Consider the following 23,774-nt stretch of genomic DNA (forward strand, 5'->3'; position numbering starts at 1 on the left):
GGAGATGGGGGCTGTGCCTGTTCTGTGGGGCAGGACCAGGTGCTCACACAGTGAGGACGGAGCCAACAGAGATAGGGGAGGCAGGAGGAACCTGCGGGGAGGGAGAATGTGTGTCTACAGAGGAGGTGGATTCCATTTCTGCTGGCAGGTGTAGCCACCGCTCATCAACACACGGTGGGGTTGGGTCTGTTTTAGGCATGCGCCAATGTTTGGATTTGGCTTGATAGGAGTCTGAGCAAAAAGGATTCAGACGAGGCAGCCCAGGGAGGCATCTTTTCATAAGAAAGGGCCTCTCTCCCTCCTCTTCTGGGGGTCAAGAATAGGGAGGGACGTCCAGGATATTTCATTTTAAGCAAGGAGAAACTGCAACCCAGAGAGGAGATGCAACCAGTCCAAGGTCACACAGCTTATCCTGGGCTGGCCAGGACTCTGGCCTCCTAAACTCCCAGCCATATGCTGCTCCCAGGGCACCAGGACGCTCTCCTGGGGACCTTCCCTTCATGCTAGCAAAGCTCCCTCCTCTTCCTTCAAACTGACTTCTGTCTCCATCCTCCTCACCTCAAACCTCTTACTGATTGAAATAACACCTGAAATCTACCGGATGCTCAGAGTCCACAAAGCACTTTCACCTCAGTCTACTAGCTCCTCCCCTTGAGGCTCAGCCTCCCTGTCCCCACCGCCTCCTCCCCAGCCTGCAAGGCAGCCTATTTGGTGGAAGTCGAGAGCCGAGAGAGCCAGGAGGAGGTGAGATCAGCTTCAGACTTCTCCTACTTTGGCAGAGAACCCGCAGCGCTCCATGTCTGTAAAAGGAGCGTGGGGCAGGAGGGGGTTGGAGCCAGCCTGTGGGGCCTCCCCAGAGAAGGAGCTAGGTCAGGGGTGTGGGGTTGACGAGGAGGAGATGTGGGAGGAATTTATAAGAGCTGGGCTGGGGGTACCATGAAGGAGGGGTCCCAAGAGAGGGTCTAGGGTCAGAAGGTGGAGAGAGGTAGGAGAGGGAGGCCCGGAGGTCTTAAACCAGTGAGATGCGGAGGGTGGCAGATGAGAGGGGTGATTGCTGGCTGAGCCTGGGCCAGGGGGGCCAGTGCAGGGGGGAGGCCGGGGTGGCGGGGGATGAGTCTCAGGGATAATCCTGACGCCACCGTTCCAGCTGGGCCCCCCAACTCAACCTCCCCCGCGGTGATATCAGGAAGAAACAATTGCCTCTGGACATTCCTTCCCTTTTACAGTCACTCTGGCTCCTCAGCCGCCTGTGGAGGTTAAGCAGCCCTACAGCTGAGAGGAAGATGGGGTAGGGGGGTGGCAGCGCGCAGCATGGAAGGGACTGTTGAGGGCTGGGGCTCTGGGAGCACTGAGGCGGGGATGGCTCTGCCAGGGACCACTCAATGTCCCACCCCCTGGGCCCAGAGACTCAGGATGTCAGAAGCTGAGGGGGCTCTGGAGATGACCTCTCCCAATCCCCTTTCACACCTGGACATGTGGGGCCAGGCAGGAAACGGGACTTGCCCAGGGGGTACAGATGGTTAGTTGGTGAACCTCCATGATAAGCATCCATATCTTAGCCTCTGCTGACTGCCCCACCTCCAGACCTCCTTGCTTGGGTCTCCCACCTCCCCACCAAGTGCTGAAGCTCAGGCAAGAGCCAGGGTCCCAGAATCCACACCTGCCACACTGTCCCCAAGCTCTGACGTGGTGGCTGTCTCCTGGCCCAACCCAGCTTGGAATGGAAGCACAAAGATGCTGGGAAATAGAAAGAGGAGGATGGGCCCTGAACAAAGGGACACAGGCAGCCCTGGAGGGGGGGTCAGCTGGTGGAGAGGGGTGCACAGTGGGGAGGCACCAGCACTGTCTTGCGTCTGGGATCCTGGAGTAGACCGGGACTGGGGGATGCTCCAAGACAGGGCAAGGTGGAAAAGTCACTTCTGGTTGTCTCCTTTTTGACTTCTTTCATTTTTCTCAATTCAGATGCTCAAGGTGCCCAAGTCGGTGTCCCCATCCTGGTGATCCATCATCCATACCAGCTACCTGCCCCCTATCCATGCCGTCCATGGGGCCTGGGAGGTCCTATGGTACCAGGGCCCTTGTCTTCTAGGGCGCCCTCCATGAAGTTCAGAGGTCTACCCAGGCATCCACAAGCCCTCCAGTCACTGAGCTTAGAGGAAGGCAGGGAAAAGCTTGGCAGTGTCATGCAACAAAAAAGAGGCTGTGTGAGGTGAGCCCAAAGGAGAGGTGAGTGAGCTGAGTTAGCAAGATGGGCAGGCCAGTTCGGTGGGGCTTTGGAGGCTATGATGAATTGGGGTTTTGCTGGTCCATTAGTTTAGGGAAGGGAGAGAAATTGGGAATGGTGAAATAGGCAAAGTCTCCAAAAGATGTGAGCACTACCCCCAGATATTTAAAGTTGGATCTCTGAAAGGGATTTCTTTTTGCTCTGTTTGGCTCCCAGGGCGGAATAATAGGTATAGCAGAGACATCTCCTAGGTTCAAATATAAGGAAATGTTTTCAAACAGCAGGGCTGTCTGTGTCCCATGACCAAGGCATGTTAGTTACCCAGGACTCGTTGTGGAGTGGAGTGGGCACCCTGGAGACACTGTGTCCCCAGGCAGTAGAGGGATTCAAAGTGGAGCAGTGCTTGCTGGGGTCACAGTAGAAACAATTTATGCCTTAACTGAGAAGTAGGGGTGTGGGACTGGTTGACCTCATGACCTATGAAGTTACTTCCAACCTTAAGTTTCCAAGACTCTCCAAGGTTGGAGTAACGTGGGAAGATTTCCAGAAAACATCAGGACTGACTTCCTTCTTTAACTGATTCAACAAAATATATTGGTAATGTGCATTGTATTAAATACAAGGGACTGTACCATGAACACACATTTATAAATTGTCCCCCTTTTCTGGCAAATGATGAATGAAAAGGTCTGTCTTGGTGGACCTTCCCATTTCCAATATCACTTAGCTCAGGTGAGAGATGTGATCATAAAGTAATGTGATACCTTACCAAAAGAATAAAATGCCTTACCAAACTTTATATATTCAGAAGTTTGTCCCGGGACTTCCCTGGTGGTCCAGCAGTTAAGAATCCACCTTGTAATACAGGGTACATGGGTTTGACTCCTGGTCAGGGAACTAAGATCCCACATGCCAAGGAGCAACTAAGCCTGTGTACCAGGACTGAGGAGCCCATGAACCACAGCTAGAGAAAGATCTCTCATGATGTAGCAAATATCCGACGTGCTGCAACTAAGACCTGGCAGAGCCAAATAAGTAAATAAATATTTTTTAAAAGTTTTGTTCCAAGGATGTTCATAGCAGCCTTGTTTATAATAGCAAAAGATTGAAAATGCTTATCAATAAAAAAATTGGCCAAATCTGGTAAATACATACAGTGAAATACAAATGAGGATATTAAGAAGAACGACTAAAAAGAATGACTCAAAATCTCCCAATAAAGAAAAGAGTAAGACAAGATGGCTTGTTGAATTCTACCAAACATTTCAGAATTAACACCAGCCCTTCTCAAAATCTTCTAAAAATTTGAAAAGGAAGTATTTCTTAACACATCCTATCAGGCCAGCATTAGTCTGATACCAAAGCCAGACAAAGACATACAAGAAAATAAAGCTACAGATCTATATTCCTTATAAATATTAATGTTAAACTTCTCAACAAAATGCTAGCAAACCAAAATTCAACAGCATATTAAAAGGATTATACACAGGATGACATGGGACCTTTTTCTGGAATGCAGGGATGGTTTAATATATGAAAACCAATCAATATAATATATCACATTAACAGAATAAAGGGAAAAGCCCTCATTATCAATGTCATTTACAATAGCATCAAAAAGAATAAAATACTTAGAAATAAACGTAACTAAGGAAGAGTAAGTCTTGTACATTGAAAGCTACAAAACATTTCTGAAATAAAGAAGACACAAAAATTGAAAGACATCCAGTATTCATTGATTGGAAGACTTAATATTGTTAAGCTTTCAATACTACCCAAAGTTTTCTGCAGATTCAATGCAACCCCTATAAAAATCCCACCAAAATTTTTTTTAAGAAATAGAAAAATTCATTCCATTTAAAATTCAAAATGGAATCTCAATGGACCCCGCAGAGCCAAAACATCTCGAAAAAACAACAAAGTTGGAGGAGTCACACTTCCTGATTTCAAAACTTATTACAAAGCTATAGTAATCAAGGCAGTATGGTACTGGCGTGAGGACAGATACCTAGGTCAATGGACCATAACAGAGAGCCTAGAGAAAAAAAAAAACAAAAAACTTCAAATATATCGCTAAATTGTTTTCAATAAGAGGAAAAGGACAGTCTTGTCAACAAATGGTGCTGGGGAAATTATCTATCATACAATATTCATATAACGTGTTAATAAGAAAAAGAATGAAGTTGGACCCTGATACTGTGTATGAAAATTATTTCATAGTGGATCAAAGACATAAAACTGTAAAGCTCTCAGAAGAAAACACAGGGGATAATGTTCTTCATATTGGATTTGGCAATGATTTCTTGGATATGACACCCAAAGCATAGGAAATAAAAGGATACATAGATAAACTGGACTTCATCAAAATTAAAAACTTTTGTGCATCAAAGGATACTATCGAGAGAGTGAAAAGGCAACCCACAGAATGATACCTTTTGCATTTTATGCTAAAGGTATGCATTACCCATCCAGATAAATTATCATTATTTTTAGCATGCCTAGTTCTAAGAAGTCCCAAGGGGAGTCTAAACTCTTTACTTCGGTGGTGCTGCCTGGTTCAGAACATGCTTTGGAATGCTTCTCTTTCACCTGCCTTCCAAGCCTCCGAGTGTTGTTTTGCTGCCCTCCATGGTAGCAAATCCTTAGGGGTGGAACCAAATTTTGGAAACAGCTCCAAGTGGTTCAGAGCCAAGTCTGGTAGATGTTGATTTTGACTAGAGAATAGATGGTATAATTTATTTATTTGCTTTCTGTCTCATTTCACTAAGGAACTGAGGCCTCAGGCTGGTCCAAAGGGCAATTTCCTTATGTGGTCTGGAGACTGTTCACAGAGAGGAGTCCCAAAAGTGTTCTGGCCTCTATAGTGTTGTGGAAATGGGCGCACAGTCTCCTTACAGCATATTAGCCAAGGTTGTTTTGATTATAAATGGCAATAGCCAATACCAAGTCTCTTCAGTTAAAAATAAAAGGAAGAAAAGAAAAGTTTATTGGCCCCAAACCCAGGAAGGATACTGGGAGAGCTCACAAAATGGAGAACTGAAGAAGCAGGATCCCAGGAGATGGAATTTAGGACTTCCAGCCTCACATTCTCCTTCTCTCTGGGTGTCTCTGCTTCTCCCGGCATGCTGACCTTTTCTTTCCTATGCCAGAAAGACCTCCCCAGTGGGCAGGAAACATGGTTGCCAGAAGCTCCAGTTTAGTAATCCCAGTTCCATGTATAAATTCCAAGGTGGGTCTCTGATTGGCCCTGGTCAGGTCCAGGCCTGCCCCTTGAGCCAACTGCTGCAGTCAGAGGGATGCAGTTATAAGAGTGGCTGGGAGCTGAATCACCTGTCCACTCATGGACAGGTGTGTCTCATGGACATGTGTGTTTGTTTGCACGCAGTGTATGTTAACAAAAGAAGGGGATGGGAAAGAAATCTTTCAGGCTACTTTGAACAAGGACAGTGCTGCCTGTCCAAAGGGACGTGCAAAGGAGTCACATGGTCTCCCAAAAATTCTCCAGGAGCCTACAATCTAGTTTGGGAGACGAGACACAAAAATAACCAGAACACAACAGCTTGCACTGACTCGAAGGCTGGATAAGAATATCTGGAACTCCCCACCCACCTCATAAGCTTGTCTCTTGGATAAAAATTAGAAACTGAATGTGAAAGGGCTTTGCAAAGACAGCAGCAACAAAGCTCTTTGCAGTTAACCTGGCACATTCACACATACCCTGGGGACAAAGCATGGGCTCTGGAGTCAGACTGCCTCAGCTTCCTGAGCTGCAACATGGGAAGGGTACTAGCTCTTACTTCACAGGGGTGTCAAGAGAATTGGGGATCATGGGTGGGGAGTGCTTAGCAGAGTGACACACGGTGGGTGCTCAGAATATACAAGGTAGTATTATTTGCATATTGTTACTTGAGCCTCTTCAAACCCATAGTCGGTTGACACGGCCAGGGTGACCATTCCTACTTTATAGTGAGGACACAGAGAAGGGAAGGACTAGCCTGCTTGTAATTACATCTTCAGGTGATGGCAGAGCTAGGATAAGACCAGACCTCTATTTCCAAACTTTGCATTCCTAAAGGGTCAGGCCTAAGAGAGACCTGAATAGTGTCAGGTGGAGGTATGGAGAGACAGCCAATATTCATGGAGAAGCGGAAATGTCCTTAGGGGTCAGCCAGTGCCTTGTACTAAGGAGGAGACCTGTGAAGGGATGGGCAAGCCCTATTCGGGGCTTCTCTGCTCGGGGCTTGGAGCATGAAGCGGGTAGGAAGTGATTGGGGCTCATCACCTCAAGCCTTCCTCCACCATCTGACACCCACGTCTCCTCAGGTACCCGACCCCCACCCCCCCTAGAGCTCCTCTCCTGTGCGCTTGTTTCCCGGACTGATGCATTCTCCTCTATAAATACCAGCTCTGGTATTTGGGGTTGGCAGCTGTTGCTGCCAGGGAGATGGCTGGGTTGACATGAGGCTCCTGACAAAACACAAACCCCTGGGGGTGGGGGTGGTGTGAGGAAGGGGGATGAATCAGAGAGGGGGTGGGGGTGGGCTCACGGGGACAGAAGCCCAGAGAAGTTGGCTGTGTGGGGGTGAGAGTATACAGTTATAATTGTTATAATTGGAAACTGAGAGCCTACCAGGCCCTTTCTGGAAATCACCCTGTCGTTTGTAAACTTGAGGCTACACCCTCACTGGTAGGGGTGGGGTGGAAAAGGGCCTTCATGAATCCAGAGGGAAACTGAGGCTGGGAGCTGGAACTCAGATGCTAGTGGACATTCCTGAGGAGGTGGGCTCTGGTGGGGATGGCTGCCTGCCCCAGGGAGGCCTTCCCATCCTCCCTGTCTGTCAGAGACCCTCCTCCACTAGGCCTGGCTGGGGCATTCCTGGTCTTTGCCTGAGCCCTCCGAAATGTTTGCCACTTTCGGAGAATCTTTAGGGAAAAAAAAAAGGTGATTTGCAGACAGACTTGTCTCTTCAGGAAATGACCCGAAGTATCTCCTTGGAGCCAAAAGAAGCCCCTCAAACTAAATGGAAGCCTTTCCCTAGTTCTCTCCCCTGATCACCCCAGGATCAGGCAGGCACCCAAGGACTGAAAGGGGGCCTGGCGGGGGGCTCCAGACATGCTTGCGCCCTGGTGAAGCAGCTGGCAGGCCTGCCCATCTTCTGCCCTCCTAAGTCCGCCAGCCTCTCCCACACCCCGCAGGGGCCCCCAACCACCCGCCCGCTGAGGGGCTCAGGCCTCTTGCGGGGGAGCTGGCCTCCCCGCCCCCACGCCAGGGGCCGCCCTTTCCTGGCAGGACAGCGGGATCCTGCAGCTGTCAGGGGAGGGGCGGCGGGGGCTGATGTCAGGAGGGATACAAATAGTGCGGACGGCCGGGGGCCCTGTCTCCCCTCGCCACATCCACTCTCCGGCCGGCCGCCCGCCGCCTCCTTCTCCGCGCCGCCCAGCCTCGCCCGCGCCGCCACCATGAGCCAGGCCTACTCGTCCAGCCAGCGGGTGTCGTCCTACCGCCGCACTTTCGGCGGGGCCCCCAGCTTCCCGCTCGGCTCCCCGCTGAGCTCGCCGGTGTTCCCGCGCGCGGGCTTCGGCACCAAGGGCTCCTCGAGCTCGGTGACGTCCCGCGTGTACCAGGTGTCGCGCACGTCGGGCGGGGCCGGGGGCCTGGGGGCGCTGCGGGCCAGCCGGCTGGGCTCGACCCGCGTGCCCTCCTCCTACGGCGCGGGCGAGCTGCTGGACTTCTCGCTGGCCGATGCCGTGAACCAGGAGTTCCTGACCACGCGCACCAACGAGAAGGTGGAGCTGCAGGAGCTCAATGATCGCTTCGCCAACTACATCGAGAAGGTGCGCTTCCTGGAGCAGCAGAACGCGGCTCTTGCTGCGGAGGTGAACCGGCTCAAGGGCCGCGAGCCGACGCGCGTGGCCGAGATCTATGAGGAGGAGCTGCGAGAGCTGCGGCGCCAGGTGGAGGTGCTCACCAACCAGCGCGCCCGCGTCGACGTCGAGCGGGACAACCTGCTGGACGACCTGCAGCGGCTCAAGGCCAAGTGAGCACCCGCGAGCGCCCCCAGAACCCCCTCCCTCTCCAGGGGCCGGGCACGGGAGGCTAGGCCTGGGGCTGGGTCCAGTGGTCAGTACCCCATCGTACCCAGGGTGAGGGTGGTCTAGCTGTGTCTCCGGGGGAGGGGGAAGAGACGCCATGCCTTTCCCTGGGCTCTCAGGCTGCAGACGAGGCTACGGTCCCAATTTTCTTGGGGACATCATGGAGTGGAAATGGGCGACCTTGGGAGACCAGGTGCTTCTTACAAAGCATCTTAAGATGCTGGGGTGATGTTTCTAGGTTCAGGTGGGCACATGGAAGGAGAAAGGAGGCCCATAGGCAGTGGGAGGAAGAGGACAGGTTGGTAGGAGACAAGGAAATCTGGAGCCAGCAGTAGCTCTCAGTTCTTCTGTGATGAAGCCCTGTGGTTGGGGGTAGAGAGGGGATCTTGACCCCTGGGTCAGACTTAAGCTTTACAGGGAGGATGGATAAACTGGAGGAAAGGAGAGAGTGAGTTGGGGAGGAGGGGGGATGTGCAGCCCTCAGACAGATTGGAACACTGATTGTGGCTCCACCAGGCTCCCTGTGCTTCAGGCAGCAAGAATAGAGCAAATATTGGTGGGTCCTGCTTTTCTGCCCAAGTGATCACTGTCCTACCACCCAGGTCACAAACGTTAAATGAGCACCTACATGGGCCAGGCTGGGGCTGCGGCCTGGGAACCCGGAGGTGGATAAAATAAGAACCTGGAGGTGGACAAAATAAGACGCAGTTCTTAATCCCAGGGAGGTCACAAACTAGTGAGGACATGGACTTCCAGGGTGTGGTTCCAGGGCAGAGATTGGGCCACTTCCTGTCCCCTCCCTGTGTGGGCGGGCCCTGCTCACTCTATTCTGAGCCCACTCCCTGGGCAGCCCCCAGTCAGTCTTCTCCCCAGCCTGTTTCATCCTCACCATCTGTCTGTCCTTCTGCCTGTGTCTGCCAGGCTGCAAGAGGAAATTCAGCTGAAAGAAGAAGCGGAGAACAATTTGGCTGCCTTCCGAGCCGTGAGTCCTCTTGGGTCTCCCAGCTGCCTTACCCCTTCTGGCCCCTCTGTGTCACGCCTGGTCTCCCTCTGCCCTGCCCGGGTGATCAGTGTCCCTCTCCCTCTCACTTGATCTTTCCCAGGACGTGGATGCAGCTACTCTAGCTCGAATTGACCTGGAGCGCAGGATCGAATCTCTCAACGAGGAAATCGCGTTCCTTAAGAAAGTGCACGAAGAGGTACTACGCCCTGGTGAAAGCGGCTGGAGGGGTGGCAGTGGTGCTGGACTCTGGGAGTGAGGGTGTGAGGGTACGTGTCGGGGTGGTTGGGGACTGAAGCCTAGCCATACCCTGCAGGAGATCCGCGAGCTACAGGCCCAGCTTCAGGAACAGCAGGTCCAGGTGGAGATGGACATGTCGAAACCAGACCTCACAGCTGCCCTCAGGGACATCCGTGCTCAGTATGAGACCATCGCAGCCAAGAATATCTCAGAAGCTGAAGAATGGTACAAGTCAAAGGTGAGACTCTGGTGGCCCCTCTGCCCCTTCAATCCCAGTCTGGAGGTATTTCCTATGGCTCCATCTCTGGGGAGGAGGGTGAGCCCGGGGTCTCCATGCTTCTTTGCCCACTCCTTCCTGCATCCTGCATCCTCCTGTCATCTCAGGGACCCCCTCTCTCTGCCCATAGGTGTCCGACCTGACCCAGGCAGCCAACAAGAACAATGACGCTCTGCGCCAGGCCAAGCAGGAGATGATGGAGTACCGCCACCAGATCCAGTCCTACACCTGCGAGATTGACGCCCTCAAGGGCACCGTGAGTCCCTGGCCACCTCACCTGGCCCAGCCCTTCCCATCTGCAGCTCACGCTCTGTGACCTCGGGTGCATCACACACCCTCTCTGGGCCTCTGTCTCCTCATATCTACCACAGGAGTAGAAACAGACAGGTGGACTCCCAGGGGGGCTCTCAGGAATCGTGGGACTCCTGCATGGAGGCAGGAAGGGTTCCCTTGTTTCAGCTGTATTCTCTGATATTCCACATAAGGCTTCATTTGAGTTCTGAGTTCCCTGGCTCAGAGGACTTTGACAAGTCCTAGGCTTGGCCATCTGGGGTGCCTCCCGGCCCAGAGACTGTGCCTCTCTCCATCCTGGGCCCTGCATGTCCCCCTGACCACCAGCACAGCCCATCCTTGACCTGGGCACCCCCTCCTGCAGAACGACTCACTGATGAGGCAGATGAGGGAGCTGGAGGACCGCTTTGCTAGTGAGGCCAGTGGCTACCAGGACAACATTGCCCGCCTGGAGGAGGAGATACGACACCTCAAGGATGAAATGGCCCGCCACCTGCGCGAGTACCAGGACCTGCTCAATGTCAAGATGGCCTTGGACGTGGAGATTGCCACCTACCGGAAGCTGCTGGAGGGCGAGGAGAGCCGGTGAGGGGCGAGGCAGAGGCTGGCCATGGGCTCCTGGAGGGGGTTGCGCTGAGGGCCCCCTCCTGCCCTGAAGCGGGGCTCAGGATCACCATCACAAGATCTAGAAACAATATTATACAAGAGGCCACCACTCTGCTGATTACAGAGAATTAACCAAAGCCACCTGGGTAAAAAGTGATTTAATTAATAGCTTTTATAAAAAGAGAAATATAAGTATTCCCACATCCACCTTCAGAATTAAGAACCAGCAGCATAAAACCATATTCAGCAACTAGTAATAAAACATTACTGCCAGTCAAGGGAGAGATGGAAGCAGAGCCGGGAGTAATGAGGAAGGAAGGGGAGGGGGCAGATAGAGATGAATAGAGACAGATGGAGCTGGGACATGATAGGCTAAGAGAGAAGGTGCAGAGATTTATGCTCAGAGGGTGCACACACATGTGTGGGTGCACACACGTGTGTACACACACACATGTGCTCACAGGAAAAGATGCAATGACACGCTCAGAACAAATCACCTTTAGACGCAAAAACACCATGCAACAAGAAAGGGACACAAGGGAACCTTCTTCATTGATGGAAATGTTCTATATCTTGATTTGGACTGGTGGTTACATGGATGTAGACACTGATCAAAACTCACTGGATTGCACTCTAAAGATCTGTGCATTTCACTATGTAAACTTAACATCAATTCAAAACAGGTCATTTACTCAACAAAATGATGCCCACTGATGCTCACAAAAATGATAAAATCTGAAGTTTAAAAAAATCAGCTGACATATTTAGATACAGATTTATAGAGAGGAAGATTTCAGATACTGTAGAATAATATCCTCATATAATGACCCCTTAAAGGTAGCTAAGGTCACACTGCATTTTCCCAGCTCTAGGCATAAAGGGGTGGGGGGTGGCAGTTCCTGGAACTTGCCTTCCTGTGAGTGGGCCAGAGATTCCCAGACTGACTGGAGGGTGGGCACACGCAGTGGATGTCATCCACAGCTCCTGTTGATACACCCTGCAATGCCAAGGGCAAGAAAGAAATCTGGGTATAGTGGAGGGTGCAGTGGGGGTCCTGGTGTCACACCAGCAGGTCAGAGATGGACTGGGGTGATCCTTCCAGAAGGGACAGTTCCTGGGACAGCTCGAGTTGGCCTTTGGCCCCATGCCCCAAGCAGTGTTGAAGTCAGTGGGACTGGGACAGCTGAGGATGGTGTTTACAGAGGATCAGGGCAAGATTTGAGGGGTGGTGACGAGAGAGATGGAGGGTCCTAACCCTTTGGGGGCCTGGTCTCTCTCCTTTTAGGATCAACCTCCCTATCCAGACCTTCTCTGCCCTCAACTTCCGAGGTGAGTGCGTGTTGGCAAGTAGAGGCTGGAGTGGCAGAGGGTAGGAGGCCAGCGGGCACTGCCCGAGGCCAGCCAGGAGGGGAGGATACACCATAGGGACTGGGTTGGGGTCTGGGGAACAGAAAGGGGGCTGCTGCGGGAGAATGGGGACGTTTAGGTAGAGACATCTTCTGACAAAGGGAGCTTTTTATTGTTTTTTTTTTTTAATTTCATGGTGTTGTATGATATGACCATGTCTCCTGCATCTTCTGGGAATATTAAGTGGCCAACAGTTTCTTTTTTCTAATATACCCAAACTCTGAGGAAGTACCAGGGTATCCTTGGGGACCTGGCCGCAGAAGCATCTAGAACCCTATGCCTGAGCTACAAGGCACCCACCACTTATTGTCTGTTTGACAAGTTGCCAAGCACCCTCCACTGGCCTCCAGCTGCTTGCTGAACATTTCCAGCTTTCTGGAGCAAGATGTTGGGTGCTTGCTTTAAAAAAAGGAGCCAAACCTTAGCAAAGCCAAACAATTAAAAGAACGAACTCCTAGGGCATTCTGCCATTCTGACATTAGTAATATGCAGATCGAGTGGCTTTCCAACCCCGGAGAGCAGAAAAACACGCTCTAATGATACATTAGGAAAGCAAGTTGGAGTCCTTGGCAGCTTCGCCTTTCCTAGATCAAATCTTTTATATATTCGATGTTCATTTCCATCAGAAAAAAATACATGCTGTGCTCCACCGAGTTGCAATGTTCATCACAGGCTGGCTGACTGCTAAGGAGATTTATGAACACCAAACTCATAACACCAAGGACCTAAATTTGACCCTTCCAATAAAACTCAGAATGGCTCTCTTCGGTTAGCAGTTTATGCAGATACCAAGTGTGAGCCTTGCATTTAAAATCACTTAATGGTTTTTCAAGTCAGTAGTTCTGGGCCATGACAGGGCAAGTACTGCTGTTACCGTTCATTTCACAGTGGGGAAACTGAGGCATGGAGGGACAAGTGACTGGCCATCTGCACAATAAATCAGTGACTGATTCCTGTCCATCTCTCTTTCATTAAGACATCAAGTTGTTCATCCAGAGTCAAAAGGGGCTGGGTACCATGAGATCCTTCAAAAGAGTGCCTTGGTTCTGGGCTCTAGGGTCCTCACTGTCAGGGTTCAGATTCCTGCAGGGATCTTCTGGGGACCAGGGGTGGAGGGGGAGTGAGGAGGGGTGTAGGTGAGGGGGTGGGAATGCTGGGTGGCCTGGGGCCTAGGTGATCCCTCACCCTCTTGAACCTGCCAACACCTGGAGCACACCTGTTGGCTCCTTGTCTTAGCTCAGCCCTGGGCAGCCCCTTGGGTCTGCAGAGCCACCTACTGGGTGCTGGGCACAAGGAAGATGTTTTGCTGAAAAAGTAACAGGCCCATATTGAGGGGGTGGGTGTCTTCTGGGCTTTGCCCAGTGAGACCAGGGAAGGACTCCCAGCCACAGGAACAGCCAGGCCTGGCCTTGGTCAGGCTGAGTGTGTGGATGAATCTGTTACAGAAACAAGCCCTGAGCAGAGGGGTTCTGAGGTCCATACCAAGAAGACGGTGATGATCAAGACCATCGAGACTCGGGACGGGGAGGTGAGTGGTCTGCCTGGAACCCTTACCCCTGAGGTGGGGGGGGCTGTCAGCCAGGTGTCTTCTACCAGCCGTGCTGGTTCTGCCTGGGGGCAGAAGGGTCTGCCATGCTGGGGAGGAGGTGTCCCGGGGTCATGACTCCATTCTCCAGCCAGCCCTGGGTTAGACTGGGTTTCTTTTCCTCTCCAGGTCGTCAGTGAGGCCACACAGCAGCAGCATGAGGTGCTCTAAAGCCAGAGACCTCTCTGCCGCCAGAGACCGTGCTCACCTCTGTTCTCACTGCCTCCTAAAGCCAGCCTCCCTCCATCCCAGGGCACCACCCCCAGCCACAGTGCTCCGCTCACAGCCTCTGACCCCTGCTCACTGCGACCACCTGTCCTGGTCCCCACAGGGGACCTGGCCCAACCCTCCCGGGCACAGGGAGCCCCTGTCGTGTGAGGTCTGGATGTTGAAGTGAGGGGGCCTGGCCCTGGGCCGCCCTTGGAGTGTGCTGGGCAGGGCCAGGCTGGAGCCAAGACATGGCAGTGACCTTACCCTTCCCACCTCCGTGACTTCAGGCTCTAGCATATGGCTTTGGAGGGGACTCCAGAGCAGGACGTAGGAACCCCTCAGGGTCAGGTCAAGCCCTGTGGACCTCCCCATTACCCCCTCCCCGGCCTGAGTCAGAAAGGCAGCATCCTCGGCAAGCCATGCAGATAACTGGGGACATAGCCCCCACCCCCGTGGAGACTGGGGGGCTCGAGACTGACCCCATGGTCCCTTACTTTCCCGAGGTGGGCTTACAAGGCAGGGGCTGCAAGAGAGAACCCCCGAAGGTGCCAGATGTGGGAGCAGGAGATGCAGAAAGAGAGAGGGTGGGCGAGATGCTGGAGAGAAGAGGAGAGAGGAGAGAGCGGTCTCAGGCAGGTGGCAGGGGGGCTCACCTCCCCGTGCCTGCCCCTTCCCCGCTGCAGGGGCTCTGAACAGAAAGAAACAATAAAAAAGATAAGCACAAGCCTAGCACGGCCCCTGCTGTTTTGACTGCCAGGTCTTCTCTGAGAGAGCCCTGTCACACTACCTCTTTTTTCTTTTTTTCTTTTTTTAATATTTTTGGGCCACATAACACAACATGCAAGATCTTAGTTACCTGACCAGGGATTGAACCTGTGCCCTTGCAAGGGAAGCATGGAGTCCTAACCACTAGATCACCAGGAAATTCCTTGTATCGCTTCTTGAGGTGAACTGTGTGCTGCCTTCCTACCCAGCCAGACTGTCCCCCAGGGCCTGCCACCCCTTCTGTTCCCAGAGCCTCGCAGCCTGGCTGTATGTGTGTAGCATATGGGGGAGGGGGCTTTTGCTGGGGACTCACACATACCTCTTGTTATGCCCCATTACCAGGACTGCCCCCACGCACTGCTCTGAAGTAGGGCTCCTGTGGTCCTTGCCTAAGGTAGCTTACACCCTCTTCGCACTAAACCTGGATCTTCGAAGCTCCAAGGCCAATTCAGGAAAAATGACCTTGTTAAGAAAAACAGAAAGCTCTATCTCATCCTTGGAAAAGAAGACTCACTGCTCTAAAAAAGATGTCAAGTCATCCTATGTTAGCTTATAATTTCAGTGTAATACAATCTTAATTAAAATACCAAAGGGAAATTTCGGGAGAATTTGGGAAGATAGGGAATGTAGGACATATGGAAAAAAAAATCATAAAATAAAACCCTAACACAGATATCTTAAAGGTTTCTGTGGGGAAACCTTAATTCAGTTCTGGGCATGGTAGACATGGACAGGGGCAGCAGTGAAATCTGTCTTTTCACTCCTTCCAAAAAATAAATTCCAGGTGGATTAGAGATTTAGGAAGCTTGATGGATCCATGTAGGTCTCTGTCTTCCAACCACTCCTCAGATTTAAGAGGTTACCCTTTAGAAGCAGGAAGAGGGTAGAGATCACAGACATGATAAATTTGGACAGTTTGTAAGGGAAATAAATCCAATAGAGCTTTAGTCCTAAAGTCCTTAATATGTTGTTCCTAACTGGCTTTTTCCAGAAGCTTCCAAAAACCTTTCTGGTGTCTCTTTCTCCCCCTTCTTGGATGCAGCCCTGGCTCATGAGTTGCCAGGCCCTCCCCCCCAACCCGTAACTTGTCTGGTCCCTCCCTCCAGGGCTCCAGGAAGGACCCCCTTCTTCAAGGTATGCTATCCTTCATCTTGCCCTGGGAGCACCTGGGGCTAAAACCCCATGTCTCCCCCCTCCCTTCCTTTCCCCACAATCCTCCAACAGAGTGAACCCTGCAGGCCCCAGAACACCCCCCCAATCAACCAGTGGTGGACCCCCAACAGAAATGAGCAGGGGCATTTCCTGTGCACACTGCGATAGAGGCAGGCAGCGCCTTCTTATCCTGGGCCAATGAGGGGCTCTGGAATCTGAGCTCCTCTGTGTGAGAGAGACTCCTGGGTGAGGTGGGCCCATGTGGGCGTGGTAGTGTTTGTGTATCTGTGAGTAACCTCCGGAGTCTCTCAGCTTGCTCTTCCCTCTGAATGAGTTCCGAGCATTCATCTACCGCACAAAGGATAAAGGGACATGAGGTCAGAGAAAGGCTTAGGGGCTTCCCTACCTTCCCAAAAAAGGTTTAGGTGTAGACTGGTCACTAGAAGGAGGAAGTGAGGACTCTTTAAGACTGGCAGACCCGGATCTCAAAGGCCCCCAGGCCATGACTTGACCCCCAGGAAGTCCCACATCTTGACTAGCTGTCCTAAGGCTACGCTTGAATGTCTCTTGGGTCTAAGAACACACTGCCTCTTCGGGGGCCACTTCTTGCTGGGACAGCTCTGAAGGTCAGAAAGCCCTTCCTTCTCACACACATTTGTCTCTGTGATGGCTACCCACCTGTCTTCAGAGAAGGGAGGAGGCCCAGGGGAAAGCATGGTCTTGAGTCAAGCCTTCCTGGACTGGAGCTTCTGGTTCTAAGCCCTCTGGTTTGTCTGTCTCCCTGGGGGTTGGACCGTGACCTAGGAATCTGGGGCAGAGGAGATGCATGTGGCCTGATCCCAGAGAATGGACAAAAATAAACTGAAAAAGATCTGGGTCTCTGGTGGTCATACCCATACACCCAGATCTTCAGTGTGCACCCACGCACATGTACACCCCGTCCCCTCCATGGCTAAACCTCTCCTACTCCTTGGGAACTGGCATCTGAACACTGAGAAATAAGAGGGTTCAGAGGGCTGACCAGCTTCCCACCATGGGAGCAGTTCCAGACCAACTCAGACCCCACCTGAGCAGGTGGAGTGGGAAGGATTGTGGAAGCAAATATGTCCATAAGCCAAGAACTGACGTCTCAGCAGGCCCTTTCCTATCCTGTCTGTCTCTGGCTATCCCGCCACCCCTGCGCCTGGAGACAAAGCATTCCACTCACTCACCACTTCTCGAACTCCTCCTCTGACCACCAGCCTGCCCAGGATTCATATGCAAATCACTGGCCTTTGCTTCAACACCTAAAATGTCAGCTAACCAAGGGCAAGGTTTTCATTCATTTTATTCACTACTCTTGGTGCCTGGAAGAGGGCTTTGTCCATAGAAGGTGCCCATCAAATATTTAAATACTTGTTGAATGAATACCCACTGGGCACTTTTATTTACTTTTCTCTAAATTAAATATTTACCAGAAAGGTTGACGGTCCCCACTTCATTCACTGATTCATCAAACAGTGAGCTTTTGCCATGTGCCAGGCACATGGTGCCTCATTATGACTTGGAGGAATCTCCCGCGGCCCAGAAAGACAGGTGAACTGCCAAGGTCACACAGCGTATCATTGGCAGAGGAGGACAGGGGCCCCTGCTCCTTGGCCTCCAGAGAGCAGATTTCTTTCCATGACACCACAGGCTTGTGATTGCAAAGCAGGGCAGACTGGCAGCACACACCAGCTGGGCGCCAGGCCACAGGGCACTGTGGGGCCGTTCTGAGGGACAGATGAGCGCCTTGCAGCCAGCTGCTCTATGTGAGGGCCCTGGTGAGGGCTGGAGGGCTTCCGGCGTCACAGCCAGTGCGGGCTCCGCCAGGAGAGGGCGCCCGCGACTTGCCAGGGCCTGTGCCCTCCCGACCCAGGCCCGCACACTCCTCCCCACACCTCAGCGAAAGCCCCCATTACGGTCATTCAACCAGGAGAGAACAAGCCACGTTCCAGGCTCTGTGCCAGGCCCTTTTAAATAGTTAATATTTGTTTTAATATTTAATATAATAATTTAAAGCCATCACAACAACCTAAGTCAGATCATGTAATTCCTCGGCTCAGAATCCTCTGAGATGGCTTCTCATTTCACTAGGAATTAAAGGGTCATGGCCTACAAGATGCTAGGCCATCTGGCCCCCGCTGCCTATCTGACCTCATGTCCCTCTAGCTCCCCCACACTCTCCCAGCCCTGCTCTTCTGGAGCCTACAGGGCATATGCTTCCTGGAGCAGTCCTGCCCAGACTTCTGCTCCATTTGCCTCCTCACCCCTTCAAGATTGGCTCAACAATTCCTGGTGAGGCCAATTCCTACCACTTTGTTCCAAAGTGCAAGCCCCCATCACACTCCCATCTCCCATGTGTGTGTGAAGTCACTTCAGTTGTGTCCAACCCTTTGTGATGCTGTGGACTGTAGCCCACCAGGTTCCTCTGTCCATAGGATTCTCCAGGCAACAATACTGGAATAGGTTGCCATTTCCTCCTCCAGGGGATCTTTCTGACCCAGGGATCGAACCCGAGTTTCCTGCGCCTCCTGCATTGGCAGGTGGATCCTTTACCAGTAGTGCCACCTGGGAAGTACCCCCTCCCATCTCCCTTACCCTGCTTCATTGCCCCAGAATACTTATCTTCTACTGATCTTTATAATTTGTTTCTCTATAGTTGTCTCCTTCCTTGAGTATAAGCAACACGGGGGTAGGAACCCTCTGTTTCTTTTTTAAAATTTGTTTATTTATTTTTGGCTGCGCTGGGTCTTTGTTGCTGTGTGCAGGCAGTCTTTCTCTGATTGAGGCCAGTAGGGGCTACTCTCTTGTTGTGGTGCCTGGGCTTTTCCTTGTGGCGGCTTCCCTTGTTGAGGAACTCGGGCTCGAGAGCACAGGCTCTGGAAGTTGTGGCATGGGATTCGCTGCCCTTCGGCAAATGGAAATCTTCCTGGACTAGGGATCAAACCCATGTCCCCTGCGTTGGCAGGCGGATTCCCAATGACTGGATCACCAGGGAGGTCTCCTTTGTCTGTTTTGTTCGCTGTTATTTCTCTAGAGGCCAGCACAGTGCTGGGCACACAGGAGGAACTAAAAAAATATTTGTTGAATGAATGAATAAACCCTGAGTTGGGCTACTCCAATTTATAGTTGAGGAAACTGAGGCTGAGAGATGTTAAATAACTTGATCAAGATCACAGAGTTAATTTATTCAACCAACCAGCCGATGTTTATTTGCAGACCACCTACTACATTCCATGCAAATTGTTGAGGCATAGTGCTAGAAAGTTTTGGGTTATTGGTTTTCAAAAAATAGTCTCAAATCTTTCTTTTAGTCTTGGTGTTCCATGTGCTTACAATGTCTTCCCCACCTCCCCATTTTTACTTTATAGAATTCAATTTACGTTTGAGAATTCAACATCTGTGGGTGCCTGAGTTGGTGGAGGGGGCATGGTTGACTATGAAGGAGACGCTCAGGCCCATCTTTAGGGTGATGAGACTGTTCTGTATGGTCCTGGGGAACCAGGTGCACAGTCGTCCACATTTGTCAAAACCAGCAGAACTGCACATCACGAAAAGTAAGCGTTAATGTACGTAAACTAAAGCCAGAGATTTCATTCCTCAAGGCTCTCATCCCTGTAGACATAATCCAGTGTTTACATGGTTTCTTCTCTGCCCTCTCCGTGTACACATAGACACAAGCACACTTTCTTGAGCCTCCCAGAATGACAGTGGGGGTGGGGAGGGTTGGCAGGGAGGGAAAAGGGTAACTTTCTCCATCTAATGACTCCCAGCTCCTCCCTGCTTTTCCCAGGCTTCATCCCTCAGGGCTCAAGGTCAGATCTGGTTCTCTCACCTAAACTTTTTTAAAGCTTTTTATTTTGAGATCATTGTAGATTCACATGCAGTTATAAGAAACAGTACAGAGAGACCCTGTGTATCATTTACCTGGTTTCCTAGAATGGTAACATCTTAGATAACTCTAGTACAGTATCACAGCCAGGAAACTGCCATTGATGCAGTCCACCATCTTCTTCAGATTTTATCAGTTTATCAGTGTGTGTGTGTGTGTGTGTGTGTGCGCGCGTGTGCAGGTATTTGGTTTTATGAAATTTTATTACATGTGTAGACTCACACGACTACCACCAGAGTTAAGACACAGATCGTCTCATTATATAAGTCTCACTTAGACTTTTAAAAGCAATAATGTCTTCGCTTGACGTTTCTCAAAGTACAGCTCTCAGGTGCATCAGAGTCACTGGGCCAATTCCGGGGCCCTCCCAGGAATGGAGCCCTCTGGGAGTGGAGCTCAGAAAGCTGTGCTTTTAACAGAGGCCCATGGACAGGGGAGCCTGGCAGGCCATGGGGTCACAAAGAGTCAGACACGATGGAAGCGACCCAGCACAGTACACAATACTTTAAGAACTACAGGTTCTAACGGGCTCCCAAGTCTTCCATCTCAAATCCACCCTCCCCACTGTGGCTGCCAGAGGGATCCTTCTAAAAAACAGTTCTGACCATATTATCCTACTGCTTAATGCCCTGCAGTGCCCTACTCGCGTCCCCCCACCCCCCACCCCAGGGCCATCAGGATAGAGACCTTAGGGAGCAAAGGTCCTCCTGCCAGGACTCACCCACTGCGGTTCAATCCTTGCAGACTCCTCTGATTCTCCTTTTGGCTTCGCTGTGTGGCCTGTGAGATCTTCCTTCCCCTACCATAGCTCAAACCCTGTGCACTTGGCAATCAAAGTGCGAGTTCTAACCACTGGACCGCCAAAGAATTCCCCAGACTCCTCTCATTCTTAGCACACATCATCTACTTTCATCATGCTCTGATTTTGATCATGCTGTTCCCTCTGCCTGGAACGACCTTCCCACTCTTGTCTGCCTGTTGCAACTCTGTACAACGACTCAGTTCTTACAAATGAAGATATGGAGGTTGAGAGGGGTTTGATGTCACCCAGCAAGTAAGGGCAGGGACTAGCTGGGGGCTGGTCCACCTGACTCCCTGCTCCAGGTCTTACTGTTCACCAGGGCCGTCAAGGAGGCTGGGGGAAGCCACTGGTCCCTCTTCCCCAGCCTCTGCTCACCTCCACTTGGGCCTGCTTGCCCATCTGCCTCTCAGAGGTCTCACCCGGGACCTTCTCTCTCTCTCTCTCCCCCAGCCGCGTGGGGCTGGGAATCAGAGACCAAGGAGGAGGGAGGAAGGGAAATGGGATTTAGCCCAAGGGTAACCCGACTCCATGAGTGGGTGGCTAGGGAGCGGGGCACACCACAGGGTAGGGGGCTTGGAAAAGGCCTCAGGGACCCGTATAAGCCAAGGGGGTGGGGGTGACGGGGACTCCTAAAGGAGGGAGAAGAAGCAGAGCAGAGTCCAAGTCCCCTCCTCTGCTGCCCCCTCCCTCCACTGCTCCCTCGCAACCCGAGCCGGGGGGCCTAAAAATAGCCCCCGAGGCGCAACCGCGGCCGCCCCGGTGACCTTCTGGGTAGCACAGGCCGAAGGCGGGCGGGCGGCAGGAAGGCAGGGCGCCGGCCCCCCAGGACTCATCTCCCAGGGCAACATCCCCCGGGTGCCCCCGTGGCCGTCCAGTTCCGGCGTCTCCCCAGCTCAACTCGCAGAGGCCATGCAGAAAGCCCGGGGCACGCGAGGCGAGGACGCGGGCACGAGGGCACCCCCCAGCCCCGGGGTGCCCCCGAAGAGGGCCAAAGTGGGGGCCGGCGGAGGGGCGGCGGCCGCGGTGGCCGGGGCGCCGGTCTTCCTGCGGCCCCTGAAGGACGCGGCGGTGTCTGCGGGCAGCGACGTGCGGCTGCGGGTGGTAGTGAGCGGGACGCCTCAGCCCAGCCTCAGCTGGTTCCGGGATGGGCAGCGCTTGCCCCCGCCGGCCCCCGAGCCCAGCTGCCTGTGGCTGCGGAGCTGCGGGCCGCGGGATGCCGGCGTGTACAGCTGCAGGGCCCAGAACGAGCGGGGCCAGGCCTCCTGCGAGGCGGTTCTCACCGTGCTGGAGGTCGGAGGTAATGCGGAGGTGGGGGCCAAGCCGGGGGGAGGGGGTGCTCATAGGTAGAGAAGGTTACCCTGGCCGCCGCTCGGTGGAGGCATCTGCTCATCCAGCCTTTTCCTGGGTGCTCTGGCTTCTCAGACGTGCTGACCCAGGAGTGCCCGTCAAGAGGAAAGTGCAGGGAAAGCGGGTGTCAAGGTAGAGAGGCTCCCCACAGGAAGCTCAGAGGTTAAGGGTCAGCGTTTGGTAAGCCAAGCCTGAGCCCCATTCAGGCCTCTCTGAGCACTGCATAGTGGGAACCCTCCTAATTTCCCTGTAGAGAGGGGCCTCCTGGGGAAACTGTTCTCACCAGCTCTGATAATTTAGACTCGGAATCTGCCTCTTCAGACATGCCTGCCTGTCTGAAGGAGGAGGTGGGCTCCCCTGGTCTGGCTGTGGTGTTGAGGGGATGGGTCAGAACTCCTCATAGTCCATTGCCAGGGCAGGTTGGTGTGGTCAGCACTAGGCTGGAAGGGGCCAGTGGGTGGACATGTACGGATAGGGTGCAGAGCAGCAGGATAGAGTGCAGAGCAGCAGGAGGTAGAGCCTGGGTTGGGGGTTCCCAGCACATATGGAGGGGAGTGCCTGAGAATCCACACGCAAGCCCGCCGAGTGCATGTGCACGGGCGGGTAGTGCAGGGGTCTGGTGGTGCCAGCAGATGAGGGGCTTGTGGAATTGGTATGGGAAGTGCATGGGCCATGTCTTCCCCAGGTTCAGAGGGCATGGAAGGGGGCATGGCCCTGCCTGTATCTGTGAAGGAGCTGGTGATGGTCCTAGGTGGAAGGGAAGGGGCATAAGACTGGGCCCTGTGCTCAGGGTCCTGCTGGGGCTGGTGTGGGTGCAGGCCAGGGCCAAATCTCCTTGGGTCAGTGTTTTAGGCTTCCTTTTTGACTTCCTCAGCCCCTAAACCAGTTCTTCTCTAGGCTGAAGACAGAATCTCAGCAGACTGAGTCTTACGAAATAGAATTCTGAGGAAGAAAGCTGCAACTGGGGGAGATGGCAAAGAGCCTGGAGATCATGAGTTTGTCCTGGACATTTTCAAGAGGGAATTCTCACTCTGGCTGGGTAGTGTCATGTAGGGGGACTGCTGAGGGGCTGAGGAGGAGGCATACCATGCTCCCCGGGTATAGCAAGCTGCACAGCTCCAGCATCCTGAAGGAACTCAGCAGCTGGCGGGTAAAGAAGGCTGCAGGGTGCAGCTGCGGGAGCTGGAGAGGAGGCTCAGCCTCCCTCTGCCAGCATCTCCACTCTCTCCCTAGCTCTGCCCTGCCCACCTTCCTCTTCAATGATTGAGAGGGCCGAGGCTGGCTTGTCTTGGTTGGCTTCACACCTGGCCAGGTACAGGCTTTCCTCGCACTCACTCTGGGGTTGGGGCTGGGGCTCGTCCTGGCAGAACTCTGAGCTGGGGGAAGATGGGACTCCTTGAGGGCCTTTGTTCAGGGGCAAAGGGGGCTGAAAACAGAACATAAATAAAGGCACAATCGATAAGTTGATGTGAACACAACTTGGAGGAGAGAGATACGGGACAGAGAGAAGTGCTGAGAAGGATCCTAGTATCATTATGTTTGTTTAGAGTCAGAAAGGACCACAGAGAACTGCAGGTCCACAGGCTGCAGCTTTAAGGGTGAGGATGCTGTGGTCCAGAGCAGAGGGGGAGGTCACGACTAGCTGTCTGCTTAAAGACAAACAGCTAGTTATGCCCATCCCAGATCTCAGAACCCAGTCCTCTGAGTTTGGGTTCTGGGGGCTTTTTTTACCTCTTAAGTTCTGGAGGGAGGAGAAAGAAAAGGGAGAAGGAGCTGTCTGTCGTATGGAGAGCCTTTCTGAAGATGAGAACCTCCTTGCCTGCCCTGGTCCCCCAGAGTGGGAAGAGTGACAGGATGCTAGA

General features: G+C 52.6%; 2 protein-coding genes across 9 annotated transcripts in view; both read left to right on the forward strand.

Moving 5' to 3' along the window:
- The first annotated feature begins 7,414 nt into the window (after positions 1 to 7,414).
- DES (desmin) lies at positions 7,415 to 14,662 on the forward strand. The gene is made up of 9 exons (XM_069574612.1): positions 7,415 to 8,262; positions 9,239 to 9,299; positions 9,421 to 9,516; positions 9,634 to 9,795; positions 9,965 to 10,090; positions 10,490 to 10,710; positions 12,017 to 12,060; positions 13,584 to 13,666; positions 13,853 to 14,662. Exons 1-9 carry the CDS (start codon positions 7,685 to 7,687, stop codon positions 13,892 to 13,894), a joined length of 1,413 nt encoding a protein of 470 aa, XP_069430713.1. The 5' UTR covers positions 7,415 to 7,684; the 3' UTR covers positions 13,895 to 14,662.
- A 6,634-nt stretch (positions 14,663 to 21,296) lies between these two features.
- SPEG (striated muscle enriched protein kinase) overlaps positions 21,297 to 23,774 on the forward strand; it is a 58,417-nt gene continuing 55,939 nt past the window's right edge. For 5 of the 8 annotated variants that reach the window (XM_069574614.1, XM_069574613.1, XM_069574621.1 and 2 more), the window contains exon 1: positions 21,408 to 21,862. In XM_069574614.1, the coding sequence (XP_069430715.1) occupies positions 21,475 to 21,862 (388 nt within the window). In that variant the 5' untranslated portion in view covers positions 21,408 to 21,474. Of the gene's footprint in view, positions 21,863 to 23,774 lie in introns of all 8 variants that reach the window. The other 3 variants (XM_069574616.1, XM_069574624.1, XM_069574615.1) reach the window with 3 other exon arrangements.

Source organism: Ovis canadensis, chromosome 2, assembly GCF_042477335.2.
Source record: "Ovis canadensis isolate MfBH-ARS-UI-01 breed Bighorn chromosome 2, ARS-UI_OviCan_v2, whole genome shotgun sequence".
Lineage (NCBI taxonomy): Eukaryota > Metazoa > Chordata > Mammalia > Artiodactyla > Bovidae > Ovis > Ovis canadensis.

What these genes read in the sequence shown, in the direction of transcription:
- DES (XM_069574612.1), top strand. Translation starts at nt 7,685, where the DNA reads ATGAGCCAGGCCTACTCGTCCAGCCAGCGGGTGTCGTCCTACCGCCGC. An exon ending in AAGAATGGTACAAGTCAAAG is followed by an intron (nt 9,796 to 9,964) that starts GTGAGACTCTGG and finishes CTCTGCCCATAG; the next exon opens with GTGTCCGACCTGACCCAGGC. An exon ending in TCGAGACTCGGGACGGGGAG is followed by an intron (nt 13,667 to 13,852) that starts GTGAGTGGTCTG and finishes TTTCCTCTCCAG; the next exon opens with GTCGTCAGTGAGGCCACACA.